This window comes from Coenobita brevimanus, chromosome 98 (genome assembly GCF_032717465.1).
Source record: "Coenobita brevimanus isolate Jiangsu-jjx chromosome 98, ASM3271746v2, whole genome shotgun sequence".
In the NCBI taxonomy this organism is placed as follows: domain Eukaryota; kingdom Metazoa; phylum Arthropoda; class Malacostraca; order Decapoda; family Coenobitidae; genus Coenobita; species Coenobita brevimanus.
In genome coordinates, this window is record NC_137051.1 from 32,752,623 (window position 1) to 32,771,022 (window position 18,400).

The 18,400-nt window shown below is 43.6% G+C and overlaps 1 protein-coding gene across 1 annotated transcript in view; it reads left to right on the forward strand.

Annotated features, from left to right (window-relative positions):
* The window catches only part of Rab35 (RAS oncogene family member Rab35), a 274,727-nt gene that overhangs the window by 233,109 nt on the left and 23,218 nt on the right, over positions 1-18,400 (forward strand). Inside the window, exon 5 of the mRNA XM_080283741.1 lies at positions 6,622-6,769. Coding sequence (XP_080139867.1) covers positions 6,622-6,753 — 132 coding nt within the window. The 3' untranslated portion in view covers positions 6,754-6,769. The remainder of the gene's footprint in view (positions 1-6,621; positions 6,770-18,400) is intronic.

Below are 18,400 nucleotides of genomic sequence, written 5' to 3' on the forward strand. Positions count from 1 at the left end.
ACTCTCTTCGTCAGTCTTTCACCCTCCATCCTCTCCACATGGCCAAACCACCTCAGTGTGTTCCTCATAACGCTTCCTATCATATCCACATCCACACCACAACGCTCCTTTATATCCTCATTCATCAGCCTGTCTCTCCATGTGACTTCACAGGCTCCTCTTAAATAACTCATTTCCACTGCTCTCACTCTTGACTTGTGTCCTTCCAACAACGTCCAAGCTTCACTTCCATACGTTAGAGTTGGTATCACAATACTGTCACGTAGTAACTTTTTCACTTCCATGCTCACTTCCCTGTTTCTTATCATTGCTTTCAAAGAACCAGCAACCTTTCTTCCCTGCTGTACCCTTTCAAGCACTTCACCCTCCAAACCTCCATCTTTACTCATCACACTACCCAAGTACTTAAACATACTCACATTTTCCAATTCCTCACCATCCAACCTCGCTGTACATTCACTGACTTCACCTCTCTCAAAGACCATCACTTTACTCTTCCCTACATTCACCTTTAAATTCCATTTCTTACACACTCTTTCAAACTCATCCACCAAGCCTTGCAGCTTCCCTTCGTCTTCACTCAACAACACAGTATCATCTGCAAACAACAGTACAGGGAGTTTCCAAACACTATCCTTTCTCACCAGGGCCACTCCAACATCCACTACTCTACCTTGTACCTCTTTTATTACCCCATCCATGTACAGATTGAACAACCATGGAGACATGGCACATCCCTGTTTCAACCCAACTTTCAAAGAGAAAAATTCACTTAGTTCACCATCCACACGCACTGCAGCCTTCGCACCATCGTACATACTCTTCACAGCATTCAACAACTTCCCATCTACTCCATATATATTCTTAACACTTTCCACAATCCTTGTCTATCCACCCTGTCATATGCTTTCTCCAAATCCATGAAAGCCGCATACAACTTCTTTCCCTTCTCTAGAAACTTTTCCACTAAAGATCTAAGAATGAATATCTGATCTACACAACCTCTTCCCTTCCTAAAGCCTCCCTGTTCTTCTCCAACTAATTTCTCTATTCTTTCTCTAACTCTGTCAATTAGTATCCTACCATACCGTATTATAAATAAGAATTATCCTTCCCTCCTCTCCCTTCATACCTCCAATCCCCTCCCTCCCCTTCCCTTCCCTTCCCTTCCCCTCGCCTAACCTTCCCTTCCCTTTCCTCTTCCCCCTTCCCTCCCCGCCGAGCTGTCAAATCTAGCAAGGGAAATAGGTCATGAACTCCCCAATAAAAATATGATAAATAGTAAAAATTACCTCCCCTTCTCTCCCCTCATCAAACCTCCAGTCTCCTCCATCCCCTTCCCTTCCCTTCCCTCCCCTCCTCTCTCCTCTCCTTCCCTCCCCTCCCCTCGCCTAACCTCCCTTCCCCCCTCCCCTCCTCCCTCCCCTCTCCTCCGAGCTGTCAAATCTAGTTTTCGTTTCGTTTCATTTTGAAGGCTCCAACATGCTTCCATGCGTCGGCATAAAATAAAATGTCTTTTTCAAGTGGGTTTCGACTAAAGACAGGTAAAATAATTGTGGTGTGCATATCTGTGTGCAGACACCAATAAATTACAGGTAATGATTCAAAAACACGTGCCATAAAGCGTAAAAAATACGCAAAATATTCGAGGCCGGGGAGGTGCTAGGGGTTGCGGGTAGGGGGGGGTGGTAGGGGGAGCTGGTAAGGCCGGGTAGGGGAGGATGGGGATCAAGGGATGGGAGGAAACCACCACAAGACACAAAGGAAGGGCCAAAGTGGAGTACAGGGACATGGAGGGAGGGTAGGGGGGAAATACCCTCCCCCCAGTTGACTGGGGAGGGGGATGTGGGGGGGAAATCCACATGGGAGGGGGTGGGAGGGGTTGTTGTGGCGGTAAGAACGGCGGGAGGTAGGGTAGTAACAAGGTAGTGGAGTAGAAGGACGTGGCGAGAGGGAGGTGGGGGGTACACCCCCCACCGCCTGGTTACGGGCCTGGGTCCCCCCTCCGGTGTGTCCAACACCTAGTTCTGATTGGTTAGAAGCCATCTACATCACAGCTGGGGTGGAGCCAGCTGCCGCCAGTTTTTTGTGGATATTGTACGATCGGTGTTGCTCGTCCTCTTAAGAAATTGCTCAGAAAGCCCGATCAATGAGATTAGCACTTAAGGGGTTAAGTACCACTCCAGCAGGCAGGTGCCCACTTTCCGGACAGGACCCCTTTCCAGACATGCCTTTGGCTCTGTTACATCAGATAGTGGAGAGATTACTGTATAACATTTATATCTTGACCTCTTAGTTCCCTTTCCCAAGCACTTCTGTAGGTCATGGTAGTTGCCCTTTTTGAAGTTTAGCCTCTTTTTGTAATTTTTATTATCTCTAACTATATCATATGCTATCCTGAGATTGTAATCTAATACTGTGTGGTCGCTTTTGCCGAATAGGGGGTGATAGATTATATTGTCAGTTTCATTTTCCTTGCATAGTAAATATGAGATCTAATAATGAGGGGGCTTCTGGTCCTCTTTTTCTGGTGTTCTCCTTTACAGGTTGTTAGAAAAAACTGTATAAGATCCAGGAGCCATTGACCCCAACAGCTTTCATATCTTCCTACATCTAGAGTATTCCAGTTAATATTTGTGTTAAAGTCTCCCTTTAGTATATTTCTTTCAGATTTTTCTTCCTTTCTGTATAATAGGGATCGTAAACTCTGAATTGTCTCTTCTGTCAGGTCTTCATATTCGCCTTTATCCCATGTTTTTATCTTTGGTGGCATATATAAGTTTGCCACAATTATTTTCCCTTCAAATGTACTGCTGTCTGCTGCAGTTAATTCTTTTTGTGAGGTTATGTCTGTCTCTATCTCATTTACTTGGAGTCTTTTCTTTGGTAGTGTCTGACTCCTCCTTTTTGTAAATTTCTGTTTCATCACCAAATATTGTACTTGTTCATATTTAAGGAGTCGTTTGATATCCTTGGGGTAAATTTTGTTTTCTGTTAGACAAATAATCTATCTGTCTATTGCCAGACGCCTCAATCCTGTTTGGGATGGCCACAAACAAACCGCCTCTAAGTCGCCTTGTCCCCCGCCATTTCACTGCCCTGCTCCCAACTCACACCCCCCTCTCTTATATACCTCTCCACCCCATCCCTCCATCTCATCCTCGGCCTTCCCCTCCCTCTTCCCCCCTCCACCTCACTCACATACACTCTCTTCGTCAGTCTTTCACCCTCCATCCTCTCCACATGGCCAAACCACCTCAGTGTGTTCCCCATAACGCTTCCTATCACATCCACATCCACACCACAACGCTCCTTTATATCCTCATTCGTCAGCCTGTCTCTCCATGTAACTCCACAGGCTCCTCTTAAATAACTCATTTCCACTGCTCTCACTCTTGACTTGTGTCCTTCCAACAACGTCCAAGCTTCACTTCCGTACGTTAGAGTTGGTATCACAATACTGTCATGTAGTAACTTTTTCACTTCCATGCTCACTTCCCTGTTTCTTGTCACTGCTTTCAAGGAACCAGCAACCTTTCTTCCCTGCTGTACCCTTTCAAGCACTTCATCCTCCAAACCTCCATCTTTACTCATCACACTACCCACGTACTTAAACGTACTCACATTTTCCAATTCCTCACCATCCAACCTCGCTGTACATTCATTGACTTCCCCTCTCTCAAAGACCATCACTTTACTCTTCCCTACATTCACCTTTAAATTCCATTTCTTACACACTCTCCCAAACTCATCCACCAAGCCTTGCAGCTCCCCTTCGTCATCACTCAACAACACAGTATCATCTGCAAACAACAGTACAGGGAGTTTCCAAACACAATCCTCTCTCACCAGGGCCACTCCAACATCCACCACCCTACCTTGTACCTCTTTTATTACCCCATCCATGTACAGATTGAACAACCATGGAGACATGACACATCCCTGTTTCAACCCAACTTTCAAAGAGAAAAATTCACTTAGTTCACCATCCACACGCACTGCAGCCTTCGCACCATCGTACATACTCTTCACAGCATTCAACAACTTCCCATCTACTCCATATATATTCTTAACACTTTCCACAATCCTTATCTATCCACCCTGTCATATGCTTTCTCCAAATCCATGAAAGCCGCATACAACTTCTTTCCCTTCTCTAGAAACTTTTCCACTAAAGATCTAAGAATGAATATCTGATCTACACAACCTTTTCCCTTCCTAAAGCCTCCCTGTTCTCCTCCAACTAATTTCTCTGTTCTTTCTCTAACTCTGTCAATAAGTATCCTACCATACACTTTTCCTATTATACTAAGAAGACAAATGCCCCTATGATTACCACACACTTCTTTTTCCCCTTTTCCTTTGTACAAGGGAATAATATGAGGCTCATTTTGTATGATAGTCTTTTATCTCTAATGATTTGGATACATTCCATCTACATTTGAGTACATTAACTTAGCCATATTGTTCACTTATTTGATGTTGGTTGAATCTGTTATCTTACTTTTATTTGCCATACATAGTCCCTGATGTTTATGTGCCATTTTCTTGAAATCGTACTACTGACCTTTTATCATTCTTACCTTTTGCTTCTTTCCCTTTTTCCTTTAGTAATCCCCATTCCTCTTGGGTTAGGCACCTATTTATCCATACATCTTTGTATTCCTCTGATTCCTTAAGTTTGCCAGCATTTTTTAATACCTCTTCTACAGTGTTCATACTTTGGAAGGTTACTTCCAGAGGCCTTGATTTGTTTCTCTCATATTTCCCTAATCTTTTAAATTCCTCTACGTCTTTCTCATCGATTTCCTCTGATACTACAGTACTTTCTAAATGTTCATTACACTTACCATCTCCTTGTTACCATTGGTGATTCTGTTCCTTATTTCTTTTTCATCTTTACCATTGATGACTACAGATTTGTTATTCCCAGCTGTTTCCTTTATCAGCCTTGGATTTTCTTCTGCCTACGGGTGACTTTACACTCCCTTCATTCTCTCCTCTTCCTTCTGCCTGTGGGTGACCCTACACTGAGTGACAAGCCAAATGGTTTCCTGTGCACCAGGAAACCATTTACTACGCTGGGTGGTAACCATATAACCAGATTTTGGCGCCTGGTGGTTTAGTGAGTAATTATGGCGCTCCAATTGGATTGAGCCGGTGAAGGTTTATATCCAAGGAGTGGTTGGGTTTGTTACTCACGTAATGCCACTCAGGGATGAGTGAGGCTGGTCACTCTCATCTTAAATGTCAGGACCAACTTGCCTAGCCCTGGGCTCCTACGCTCCTCATGGGGCAATGTAGGATTGGATGATAAATAAAAAATAAAAAATAAATAAAATGTCTTTCACTTCTCTTTTTAGGTCTTTTGCTTCAACTTTGTTTTCTAGATCTTGGCTTGTTTTGGCTATTTCTGCCCATGTACTTTGTACTTCCTCTTTGTAATTTCTCATAATTTCATTTGCCTGAGTTATCTTCTCATCAGTGTCTGTGCCATGTTCCAGCAGATTACCTGCCTGTCTAATTATGTGTTTATCATCATTATACTCCCTCAAAACTCATTCATGGGTAACTACTGTATTTCCCATTCCGTTCATTTTCTTCTTCAGAATGTCTGCTTCAGTTTGTAGCTCACCTATTGTTGCATCTTTTCTGTTTAATTCCTTTACCTGTTCCTCATTATTTTCCTTTTGTTGGTACAGTTCCTTCCTTATTTCATCTAATTCCAGTCTGAAACTTTCCTCATTTCTTTGCTTTCTCTGCCACCTTATTAAATTGTGTGTGTGTGTGTGTGTGTGTGTGTGTGTGTGTGTGTGTGTATGTGTTTAGGGGGGGTGGGGGCAGTGTAAGCAGCATCCTACCTCCTATGGTACAGGAAGAAGGGAGGTGCATCTTGAACTTGTTTTCTATCTATTTCCTGTCTTGAAACAGATCTGAGAGCCATGTTGTAAAGCCCTTCACACAGTAAGTATGAAAGAAACAAGATCATCATCATCATCATCCAAATCCTGTGTTGCCCCATGAGGAGTGTAGGAGCCAGAGCCTTGGCAAGTTAGTCCTGACATTTAAGATAAGAGTGACCAGCCTCACTCATCCCTGAGTGGCATTATGTGAGCAATAAACCCCAACCATCCCTTGATGTAAACCTGCATAGGCCCAGTCCGATTAGAGCACCTTAATTACCCATTAAACCACCAGGTGCCATAATTTGGGTATATGGTTACCACTCAGCATAGTAAATGGTTTCCTAAATGCAGGAAACCATTTGGCTTGTTGTTCAGTGTAGAGTCATCCATAGACAGAAGGAAGAGGAAAGAATGAAGGAAAGAGAGACAAGAGGAAGGAAGAAAAGTAGGAAGGAAGAGAGGAAAGGACAGTCACCCAAGAGCAGTACTACATCAAGTGAGTGGATGGTGAGTGCACCCACCAGCCACTTAAGAAAAAAGATTATATCATTATTATTTTTTTATTATTATAATTGTTGTTGCTGTTATTTTCTGTTGCAAACATCATGTTTTGACAGACATATATACGTATCAGTTTTCTCTGCACGTACTTTGTACATTCAACTGTGCCTCACTTTATTTATTTTTATTTTATTTTATTTTTTTTTCTACTTAGATGTTCACTGTGATGACCAAGATGGTGCTGCAGACCAAGAAAGAACAGAGAGACCGTCAGACTGCCTCCAATGACCAAGTCCGCCTCCACAACCCAAAGAAAGGGAAAAGTGGTAAACAAAAGTGCTGCTAGCGAACTTCAGCCAGTGGTTAGTAGTAACAAAATACCCTCTTATAGTACTTCAGTTATTAACCCACATCTTTTAGGGGGTTTAAACAGTGCAGCACATCTCCGTACAGGAAAAAATGCTTCAACTACTCATATTCACATACTCATATCTCAGCAACCATACCACCTAGAACAGTCAGTTAACCACCAAAATACTCAACAATCCTTCCTCTTTCCAATCCATGTTTCCTCAGTCTGCTAGGTGGAATTGTTGAGGAGCATGGAGGTGATTAATAGAGGTAACTTTTGCCCGCTCGAAGAAGCTGCATTCAGGTGCGCGTGGTGACTGCAGCCATGGCTGGCTGCCGTGTGCTACTCCCTTGCACTGCCACACTGCTTCCCACATATTTCCTCAGCCCCGATGCATGTTTTATTCACCCTGTACTTATGGTGCTTATCACTTCACCCATTTTCCAGTCATTCCAATGACACTGTGCCCGATGGTATGCAGGGGGTATTAACCTTACAAATAAATAATCTGTGTCTGTCAGTCTATAGTCAGACCCCATTATCTCATACAGGGTGGCTGTTTGGCTTTGAGTTATATGTTTTATGGGGAGGGGCATTAATCCTCCATCAACCCATTTGTTGGTATGTACGGTGCTCTTAAGGGTTAGTTACATGGTTACCACCCTTCATTGTAAATGGTGTCATGGCTTTCAGGAAACCATTTGGCTTGTCACTCAGTGTAAAGCCTTGTGAAAAGTAAAGAAGAGTACAAAAACGTGACAGGAAAGATGAGGAGAAATAGAAAGAGAGGAGGGCAGATACAGAAAAAGGATGATAATGGTGAAAGAAGTAGGCAGCACTACATCAAGTGAGTGGATGATGGTCACCACCACATCCCTGAATGAAAATCAGATTTTTTTTTCTCAACCTTATTTTGCTATTATAACCTAGTGCACATATTGTTTACTGTGCTAAATGCCTTCTTTTCTATAAATCTCTTATTTCATGCTCTGAAAATAACATATGAACATACACTTATTTTCTGTCCAAGCTCATTACTGAAGAAAACACCTATCCATTTATATGTACTGTATATGGCATGTTTTTCCAGAAATAGAGTGAACTCACGTATCCATCGCCACATCATCTGGCACACCTCAGTATCTGTTACAGCAGTTGGTGTAAAATTTTTAACCAGTGCAATGCTGGAGCCTTTGTTGGCTTTTGTGCCTAGATTACTGAGGGTCTGGATGGCAAATTTACCTAGAATGCTGGCCATTTTCAACTTTCTTTTTTCCCCATGAATAGACCTGAGAAGTGGTGAATATACCTGAAAAGTGGTTAAACTAAGCCTAGTGATAGTAGAAGTGATCACTTCGGTTGTTTTCCACCTGAAAACAGGTGTTTTGGTCCAATACACCCAGATTTGCGTCAGATGGTTACTTACAGATACCGCCAGTGGCTATGTGGGTAGATAGTCGAGTGTGGTGTAGAGTGGCTGGATGCATGTAATACTTATAGTATGAAAACGCAACCTGGTTTACGTAGTATAGCCATAGTCAAAACTATGATGATGGGAAGTCGGGGTGCCATGGTAATTTTACTTATTTTCACATTCATTTTGCTTTTTATTATTATCTTGGTATAAGGTAGTATAAAAACTTGCATAAGGCACAATAAACACTCATGCTGCACACAGTCACATTAGTTAAGGTAAATCGCATGTATGTTACGTTATTTTCCCTACGTTACTTGATTTTGTGATTTTCGTCTAGTTGCTTACATTCACTATTGTTAATTTCATTATATGCACTATTTACGCATCACTGTCAGTTAATTCATCACTTGGAAGTTCTCCAACTTCAACTAGAAGTCGGGAGTAAGCACAATATCTTTGGCAGCACGGCATGACCCAGATTTGTGTCAGATGGCTACTTTCACAAACCGTCAGCGGCTGGTGTGGATAGATAGTCCATTTTGGTGTGGGGTGGGTGGATGCATGGAGTACTTGTGGCATGGAAACACAACCTGGTGTATGTAATGCGGCCACAGTCAAAACTATGATGATGGGAAGTTGGGATTCCGTGCTAATTTTAGGTATTTTCACATTCATTTTTTTTATTTTTTTTTTTTTTTATTTTTTATTTACTTATTTTTTTTTTAATTGGTATAAGGCACGGGAGGGGAGGAGGGGGTGTCTGTCATCCCATTTTCTGTCACACACCAAGGGCAGACTCAAATAATTTTGTGCAAATGTGATCAAAACTGTGTCTATATATATATATGGACTCTACAATTTAGGGTACTGTGAGTTAGTCCATATGTATGCGGATTTGGCAGTTTTGACACTTGGTTTGTCCGCATATATACGGACATGGCATGGAATGGGTTAAATCTGCTGGAAGCCCAAGATTTGAAATCCATGCCATTCAGAGGGAGTCCCATCACCCAAACACTGACTTAAATTTCGGCACCAAAACCCTGCCTTTGATGTTGCTAAATTTGGCAATTTTCTTTTGCATTTGTTACCTGTATGTCCCTATCTTTAGTTTTCTTCTCATCTTAGATATTAATTATGTACATCTCTCCTCTTCAGTACATTTCATACTCATAAGTATATGAGAGAGGGAGATGTGAGTTGGGAGCAGGGCAGTGAAATGGCGGGGGACAGGGGGACATGGAGGCGATTTGTTTGTGGCCACCCTGTACGTGATTAAGGTGTCTGGCAATAGATAGATAGATAGTTACTCTCGTATCTTGTCCCAAAATGGATGGCAGCGTGTTGGTTCTCCCTCCCCTCCCTCCGTCCAATGCTGCTGCTCTATGCTCATCTTCCACTAGTGTAATTCCACATGGCAGCTGTGCATATGATTCAGTTTGTTGCGTGTTTTGTTATCCCTGTCCATCGTGCTGTACTGGCCTCCTGTCCTCTGTTGGCTTGTGTCTCAATGGCACCTCCACCCACCAAGCACACCAAGAATATCCTATCCCTTGAAAAGAAGCAGGAGATTTTTACTGGATGACAGATAGAGCATGAGTCAGACAGAGAAGGAGGTGTAGTGCAATATTGTCTCCTGTTCCACTGAACCACATGGGATTTATGCCACTAGCCACATGGGATTAACTGTATCAAGAAATTATCTGGCTACTCTCTGGTACTTTATTCCTCATAATGTGTTTTGTTTTATTTCTGTTATGCATTCCTTGCACATCTCACTTCCCTTGCTTGGTTAGGTCTATCTATCCCTTTTTTTCTGCCATGCTAACCTCCCTTGTTCTGCCTAACTCTGCCTCCGGTTGTCAGGTGTATGGTCAACCCCCACCATTCATGGGTTCGCCATTTACGGATTTTTCTGGGAAATTATTTCAAAACTTCTCATGAAGATGTGTCATGTTTTTCCACAGCATCAGCTGTTCCTCGTGGTTTATAAGTGATTTTTTCTGCATGTTTTCCTTGAGAAATACTGTTCTGTACAGTTGAACTGTGCAGCTACCCTGTATAGGTATGTGCTTTCAGGACAGGGGATCAGTATTCTACAGCACTTGGTATTTCACAACACAAATCTCCCACTGTTTTCTTGCAGTAAGATCATGACAGAGGAGCTAGTTGGAGAAGAACAAGGGGGATTTAGGAAGGGAAAAGGGTGTGTAGATCAGATATTTGTTCTAAGATGTTTAGTGGAGAAGTATCTAGAGAAGGGAAGGAAAGTGTACGCTGCCTTCATGGACTAGGAGAAAGCTTATGACAGAATAGATAGGAAAGGTATGTGGAAGGTATTAAGAATATATGGAGTGGAGGGGAAATTGTTGAGTGCTGTACAAGGGAGCTAGGGCTACGGTGCGAGTGGATGGTGAGCTGAGTGAGTTCTTTGATCTCAATGTGGGACTGAAACAGGGGTGTGTAATGTCTCCATGGCTGTTTAATATATATATGGATGGGGTTGTAAAGGAGGTACAAGGTAGGGCAGTGGATGTGGGGATGGCCCTAATGAATGAGGGTGAGATTTGGAAGCTTCCGGTGTTGCTGTTTGCTGATGATACAGTATTGTTGAGTGAAGATGAATGGGAGTTGCAAGGTTTGGTGAATGAATTTGGGACAGTGTGTAGGAGGAGGAAGCTGAAAGTCAATGTAAACAAAAGTAAAGTTATGGTGTTTGAGAGGAATGAAGTCACAGAGTGTGCAGTGAGGTTGGATGGTGAGGATATGGAGAATGTGAGTGCATTCAAGTACTTGGGTAGTGTGATGAGTAAGGATGGAACTTTGGGGGATGAAGTACGTGAAAGGGTACAGCAGGGAAGGAAGGTTGTTGGCACACTGAAAGCAGTGATGAGAAATAGGGAGGTGAGTATGGAAGTTAAGAAGTCACTGCATGATGGTATTGTGATCCCTACCCTGACGTATGGAAGCGAGGCGCGGACCTTGCAAGAGGAGAACAAGTCAAGAGTGAGAGCAGTGGAAATGAGTTACTTGAGAGGAGCATGTGGAGTGATGTGGAGGGACAGGTTGACGAATGAAGAAGTGAAGGAACGTTGTGGGGTAGATGTGGATGTGGTTGAAAAGATTAGGAGAAATACACTGAGGTGGTTTGGACATGTGGAGAGGATGGAGAATGAAAGACTGACTAAGAGGGTGTATGTAGGTGAGGTGGGGGGAGGGAGAGGGAGGGGTAGACCGAGGATGAGGTGGAGGGATGGAGTTGAGAGGTATATGAGGGAGGGGGGGGTGAGTTGGGGGGAGGGGAGTCAAATTGTGGGGGACAGAGTGACTTGGAGGCGTTTTGTCTGCGGCCACCCTTTGCGGGATTAGGGCGTCGGGCTATAGATAGATAGATAGAGATAGAAGATCATGCTTGTGATTGGCTCCTAGGATAGCATCCCATATTATCTGCCTGCGTGTCTTTCTTCCTATCTTATTGGCTGTTCAAAGAGGAGGCCCAGCAATGCCACCACGTTCATTCTCATTCAGTTCATCTCTCGGGTGGTGCATCCACATGTGTTGTGCATGTTATTACAGCTTCGTTAATCACCTCCATTCTTCACCCCGGTGAAAAATGGATCCTAAGCATGCAGCCCAGGGTGCATCTGGGGCTAGGAAGCCTAAGTGGCATAAGAAAGTGATGTTGCTGGAGGATAAAATGAAATTGCTGAGCATGGTGCTTGAGGGGCAGTTGTTCGCAGCTATTGGCCAACATTTTGGTGTGAAAGAGAGCACAATGCGCTGCATCAAGAAAAATGAGAAGGCCATTCATGATGCTGTTGCAGCTTATGTAATTGGTTAACGCAAAGATGGCGACAACTGTGCGAGATAAGAGCATTGTGCAAATGGAATTTGCCTTATGTATGTTGGTGGAGGACTGCTGCAGGAAGAATGTGGCTCTGAATAATATCATCATCTGCGAAAAAGAGCAGAATCTGCATGCAGTTCTTCTTAGGAGGGCCTGCAACCCAGCACCTCTTCTGAAGACCCACAGCACCGTAGTTTCAGGCAAGCAAGGGGTGGTTCGATCTCTTCAGGAAGCTGTTCTCCTTGAAGAATGTGCTGCTTTCTGGAGAAGCAGCATCTGCAGACCACGCGGCAGCTGTGGCGTACCCAGTAACTCTGAAGAAAAAGATCGTGAAGAAACTGTACAGGCCTGAGCAGGTGTTCAGCGCTATTGAGACAGCATTGTTTTAGAAGATTCCAGCCAGTACCTACATTACTCTGCAGGAAGCACAAGCCCCAGAAGTTAAGGCCGCAAAGGAATTGTAACCTTCCCCATGTGTTGCAACGCAGTTAGCCACATGTTCAAGCCTGGGCTCGTATACAAGGCTGCAAATCCCCGGGTACTGTGCAACAGGAGCAATAATTTGTTGCCAGTGTACTGGGTGCATAACAAGAAGGCATGGATTACTAAGAAACTGTTTGGGGACTGGTTTCACATGAGCTTCCTTCCCGAAGTCAGGAGATACCTGAACAATCTCGGCCTGAAGCTCAAGGTCCTCCTGATTCTCGATAATGCTGATGGACATCTCGACGATGTACAGTGCGATAATGGGGATGCCCAGGTTGAAGTCTTGCCTCCCAACACCACCTCCATCATCCAGTCCATAGACTAGGGTGTAATCTGGGTCTTCAAAGCCATCTGCACCTGCAGATCCCTGCAGCACCTTGTCGAGTCAGTGGACAATTCCCCCCCCCCTGCCGCCAAGTCCCCCTTTTTTGGATAAGGGCTAAGGCGTTGCCCCTGGGTAGAGGACTTTGATTTGGAGTGTGTAGCATTTTATGACCGGATGCCCTTCCTGATGTCTACCAATGACTCTTGGGTGGATTCGATCCTCTGACCCTTTGGTCAGAGCGGAGCGCTTTAACCAACTGAGCCACGGCTGCTACAATGACGACAGTTTTGATCTGCGAGAGTACTGGCGGGGCATCACCATTGCCAACTCACCATCATTTAGGAAACCCTCTCAGACCTGAGAAGGAAATGATGAATACCTGCTGGAAGAGTATTTTTCCAGAGAATGTTCACAATTACAAGGGCCTCCCTCCTGATGAAGTCTGGACTGTGGCAGTGAGCAAAGCTGTGGCACTGACACAAATCATGGGCAGTCAGGGCATCGATGACATGAGGGAGGTTGAGGTCGAGGAGCTCGTTGACGTCCAATCAACACTCCTCGCAGACAGTGACTTGGAGGAGCTCATCAAGTCTGCCAGTGAGGAGGACGATGATGCAGATACTTCTGATGTGGCTGCGGAGGAGCAACAGGGTCTTACCTTAGACCATCCGGCTACTATTCTCAAGTCAGTGAAGGATGCATATGAGTATGCGTACTCATGGGATCACTACATGGTGCAGGCACTCATTTTTTTTTCTTTTTTATGCAAGAAAGAAGGAACCAAAGGCTAAGTGCCCTCCAACCATTCCATCCAAGAAAAAAAAAAAAATCAGTACAAAAGAGGGCCAAATTCAAGATCCGTTCATTTCGAGATGCCTGGACACATAGAAAATAGGAAATACATACAGAGGGAGACAGTTCCAGAGTTGACCTGTTGCATAAATTAAGGAATGGGAGTAATGGTTGACTCTTGCATAAATTAAGGAATGGGAGTAATGGTTGACTCTTGCATAAATTAAGGAATGGGAGTAATGGTTGACTCTTGCCTAAATTAAGGAATGGGAGTAATGGTTGACTCTTGCATAAATTAAGGAATGGGAGTAATGGTTGACTCTTGCATAAATTAAGGAATGGGAGTAATGTTTGACTCTTGCATAAATTAAGGAATGGGAGTAATGGTTGACTCTTGCATTAGAGAGCTGGACAGAAAAGGAATGAGAATTTGTTGTTAGACGGGTGCTATGCGCCCGTCATAGAGGTGGAGGGATTCAAGCAGACAGTTCAGAGGAGCAGTGACCATTGAAGTAGAGATAGAAAGGAGATAAAGATATAACAGTGCGATGAGGAGACAGTTCAAAGGGAGCCAGTAAGAGGAGGAGAGTTAATGAGACGAAAAGCTTTTGCCTCCACCCTATTGAGAAGAGCTGTACTGTATGTGGGGAGCCTTCCCATGCATGAGAGTTGTCCTCTGCACAGGGGCAAATAAAACCCATATATAAAGTCAACAACTGTGCAGAGGTAAAGAAGGTATGGATTGTGATGAGGAGACAGGTTGAAGGGAGCCAGTAAGAGGAGGAGAGTTAATGAGATGAAAAGCCTGCCTCCACCCTATTGAGAAGAGCTGTATGTGGGGAGTCTCCCCACATATGAGAGTTGTACTCTACACAGGGGTGAATAAAACCCGTGTATAAAGTCAACAAGTGTGCAGGGGTAAAGAAGGTAGAGAGTCAGCTTAGCATACCTAATCTCTTGGAAGCAGGTTTTACAAGAGATGTAATACAATCTTTCCAAGATAAGCCCCAAGAGAATGAAACCCCAAGAATGTTCAAGAATGATGCAGGGTTGAGCTGGATTTTTTTAAACATTAGCAGGTACACTTGTGGAAGACTTTATCGGCTTGATAGGTGTAAGACCTGAGTCTTTGATGCATTAAAAATTATCTATCAATCTGTCTATTGCCAGACGCCTTAATCCCACACGGAGTGGCCACAAACAAATCGCCTCCACGTCGCCCTGTCCCCCGCAGTTTCACTGACCTGTTCCCAGCTCACACCCCCCTCTCTCATATACCTCTCCACTCCATCCCTCCATCTCATCCTTGGCCTCCCCCTCCCCCTCTCCCCCTCCACCTCACTCACATACACTCTCCTCATCAGTCTCTCACTCTCCATCCTTTCCACATGGCCAAACCACCTCAGTGTGTTTCACTTAACGCTTCCTATCAGTCCACATCCACACCACAATGCTCCTTTACATCCTCATTTGTCAATCTGTCTCTCCATGTGACTCCACATGCTCCTTTCAAATAACTCATTTCCACTGCTCTCACTCTTGACTTGTGTCCCTCCAACAACGTCCAAGCTTCACTTCCATACGTTAGAACTGGTGTCACAATACTGTCATGTAGTAACTTTTTCACTTCCATGCTCACTTCCCTGTTTCTTATCACTGCTTTCATGGAACCAGCAACCTTTCTTCCTTGCTGTACCCTTTCAAGCACTTCATCCTCCAAACTTCCATCCTTATTCATCACACTACCCAAGTACTTAAACATACTCACATTTTCCATTTCCTCCTGATCCAGCCTCACTGTACATTCACTGACTTCACTTCTCTCGAAGACCATAACTTTACTCTTCCCTACATTCACCTTTAGATTCTGTTTCTTACATGCTCTCCCAAACTCATCCACCAAGCCTTGCATTAAAAACAACAGGATTATTTTTACCCCAGTCAGAGATATGAGCCAAATCAGACATTTAGGTTATCAAGTAAAAGTCTCTGTGACTCATATTTCGCCCTGTATACCTCTCATCTAGCCCTACACTTGGCAGCCAAGTATTCCTCCTTGCTACCACCCTTCTTCCATTCTCGGAAAAGCCTTCTATTCTCCTTAACTGCTGCTTCTACACCCTCATCCCACCACCAAGTTACTTTGTGTCTTGGTGGGCCTCTTGTCCAACTGCATATTACATCAGTAACTCTCAAGAGATTGTTCTTGTACTGTTCTGTACTGTTCATTAATGCCTCCGTCTGTGGCTTCCTGTTCAGCCACCACTCTCCTCATCTCGCTGTAGAAGGCATCCCTTACTACTTGGTTTTCCAGCTTCCTTATTTTTCTCCTAGGTACATAAATCCTCTTTTCATCACTCGTTCTTTAACCCCTACACCGCGGGCTTGTTTACCAATTACTTGCGTGTGCCGCCGGGTTATTTGGGCTCCGACAGACTCTCAAAAAATATTTGCCAAAAATCAGTTATTAGTCCTAGAATAATAAAATTACATATGCTTATGGCACATACCTTCAGCTTTCTCCTGGAATGATTGTTGAGCCTTCGTCGGTTTCCGTAGGACTTGTGGAGACCTCTGAAGTAGGGTAACGAAGTCTCCACTTTACACTTCCCGACAACCCGTAATATGATTACCACAGCCAGATACAAACACTATAAACACTATTCTACAATTTTCAAGTAGTTTGGGATCCATACTCAAAAAAAAAAACACTGTGAAAGCAATGGAAATTACGAGCGCGTCTGATCGTCGCACTGGCACTAGTTCGCTTATGGTAGTCTGTCATTTATTATTCATAAAACCCCTCACACTTTATATTTCTATTACTATATAACACTTATATATATCTACAGTCTTTATCCATAAGTTTCCTTCAGTAGTATTAGTTTATTGTCACTGTAGGGATTCAATTTCTTTCAGTAAAATGCGTAGCATTCACTTTCTCGTCCTGTATACTGGCATTGAGAGTGAATGTCACTTTCATCTTCACTCTCATAACTCATAGCATTCAGACATGCTAGAGTGAAACTTTCACTTTCATTACTCCTAGGGTATATACTCGTATTCTTATAATACTACTCATTTACATTTCTATTTACGTTCTCTATTTTATTTACGTTATTTACATTTCTATTTTATTTACAGTGTTATGCACTGTCACTTGAAATAACTTATAAAACTATTTTCCATTGTTCACGTATATTTACATTCATTACTTTCACTTGCTGTTTACACATTATCTATCTATCTATTGCCAGACGCCTCAATCCCGTTTGGGGTGGCCACAAACAAATCGCCTCCAAGTCGCCCTGTCCCCCGCCATTTCACTACCCTGCTCCCAACTCACACCCCCCTCTCTCATATACCTCTCCACCCCATCCCTCCATCTCATCCTCGGTCTCCCCCTCCCTCTTCCACCCTCCACCTCACTCACATACACTCTCTTCGTCAGTCTTTCACCCTCCATCCTCTCCACATGGCCAAACCACCTCAGTGTGTTCCTCACAACGCTTCCTATCACATCCACATCAACACCACAACGCTCCTTTATATCCTCATTCGTCAGCCTGTCTCTCCACGTGACTCCACAAGCTCCTCTTAAATAACTCATTTCCACTGCTCTCACTCTTGACTTGTGTCCTTCCAACAACGTCCAAGCTTCACTTCCGTACGTTAGAGTTGGTATCACAATACTGTCATGTAGTAACTTTTTTACTTCCATGCTCACTTCCCTGTTTCTTATCACTGCTTTCAAGGAACCAGCAACCTTTCTTCCCTGCTGTACCCTTTCAAGCACTTCACCCTCCAAACCTCCATCCTTACTCATCACACTACCCAAATACTTAAACGTACTCACATTTTCCAATTCCTCACCATCCAACCTCGCTATACATTCACTGACTTCACCTCTCTCAAAGACCATCACTTTACTCTTCCCTACATTCACCTTTAGGTTCCGTTTCTTACACACTCTCTCAAACTCATCCACCAAGCCTTGCAGCTCCCCTTCATCTTCACTCAACAACACAGTATCATCTGCAAACAACAGTACAGGGAGTTTCCAAACACTATCCTCTCTCACCAGGGCCACTCCAACATCCACTACCCTACCTTGTACCTCTTTTATTACCCCATCCATGTACAAATTGAACAACCATGGAGACATGACACATCCCTGTTTCAAACCAACTTTCAAAGAGAAAAATTCACTTAGTTCACCATCCACACGCACTGCAGCCTTAGCACCATCATACATACTCTTCACAGCATTCAACAACTTCCCATCTACTCCATATATTCTTAACACTTTCCACAATCCTTGTCTATCCACCCTGTCATATGCTTTCTCCAAATCCATGAAAGCCGCATACAACTTCTTTCCCTTCTCTAGAAACTTTTCCACTAAAGATCTAAGAATGAATATCTGATCTACACAACCTCTTCCCTTCCTAAAGCCTCCCTGTTCTTCTCCAACTAATTTCTCTGTTCTTTCTCTAACTCTATCTATAAGTATCCTACCATACACTTTTCCTATTATACTAAGAAGACAAATGCCCCTATGATTACCACACACTTCTTTTTCCCCTTTTCCTTTGTACAAGGGAATAATTATACCTGACTTCCAATCCTCCGGGACTCTACCTTCCTCCCAGGCCAATCTGCACATCTTCCACATCCATTCTACTACTATCTCTCCCCCATGCTTCAGCATCTCACCACACACTCCATCAATTCCTGGGGCTTTCCCGATTTAACTTTCTTCATTGCTTCCACA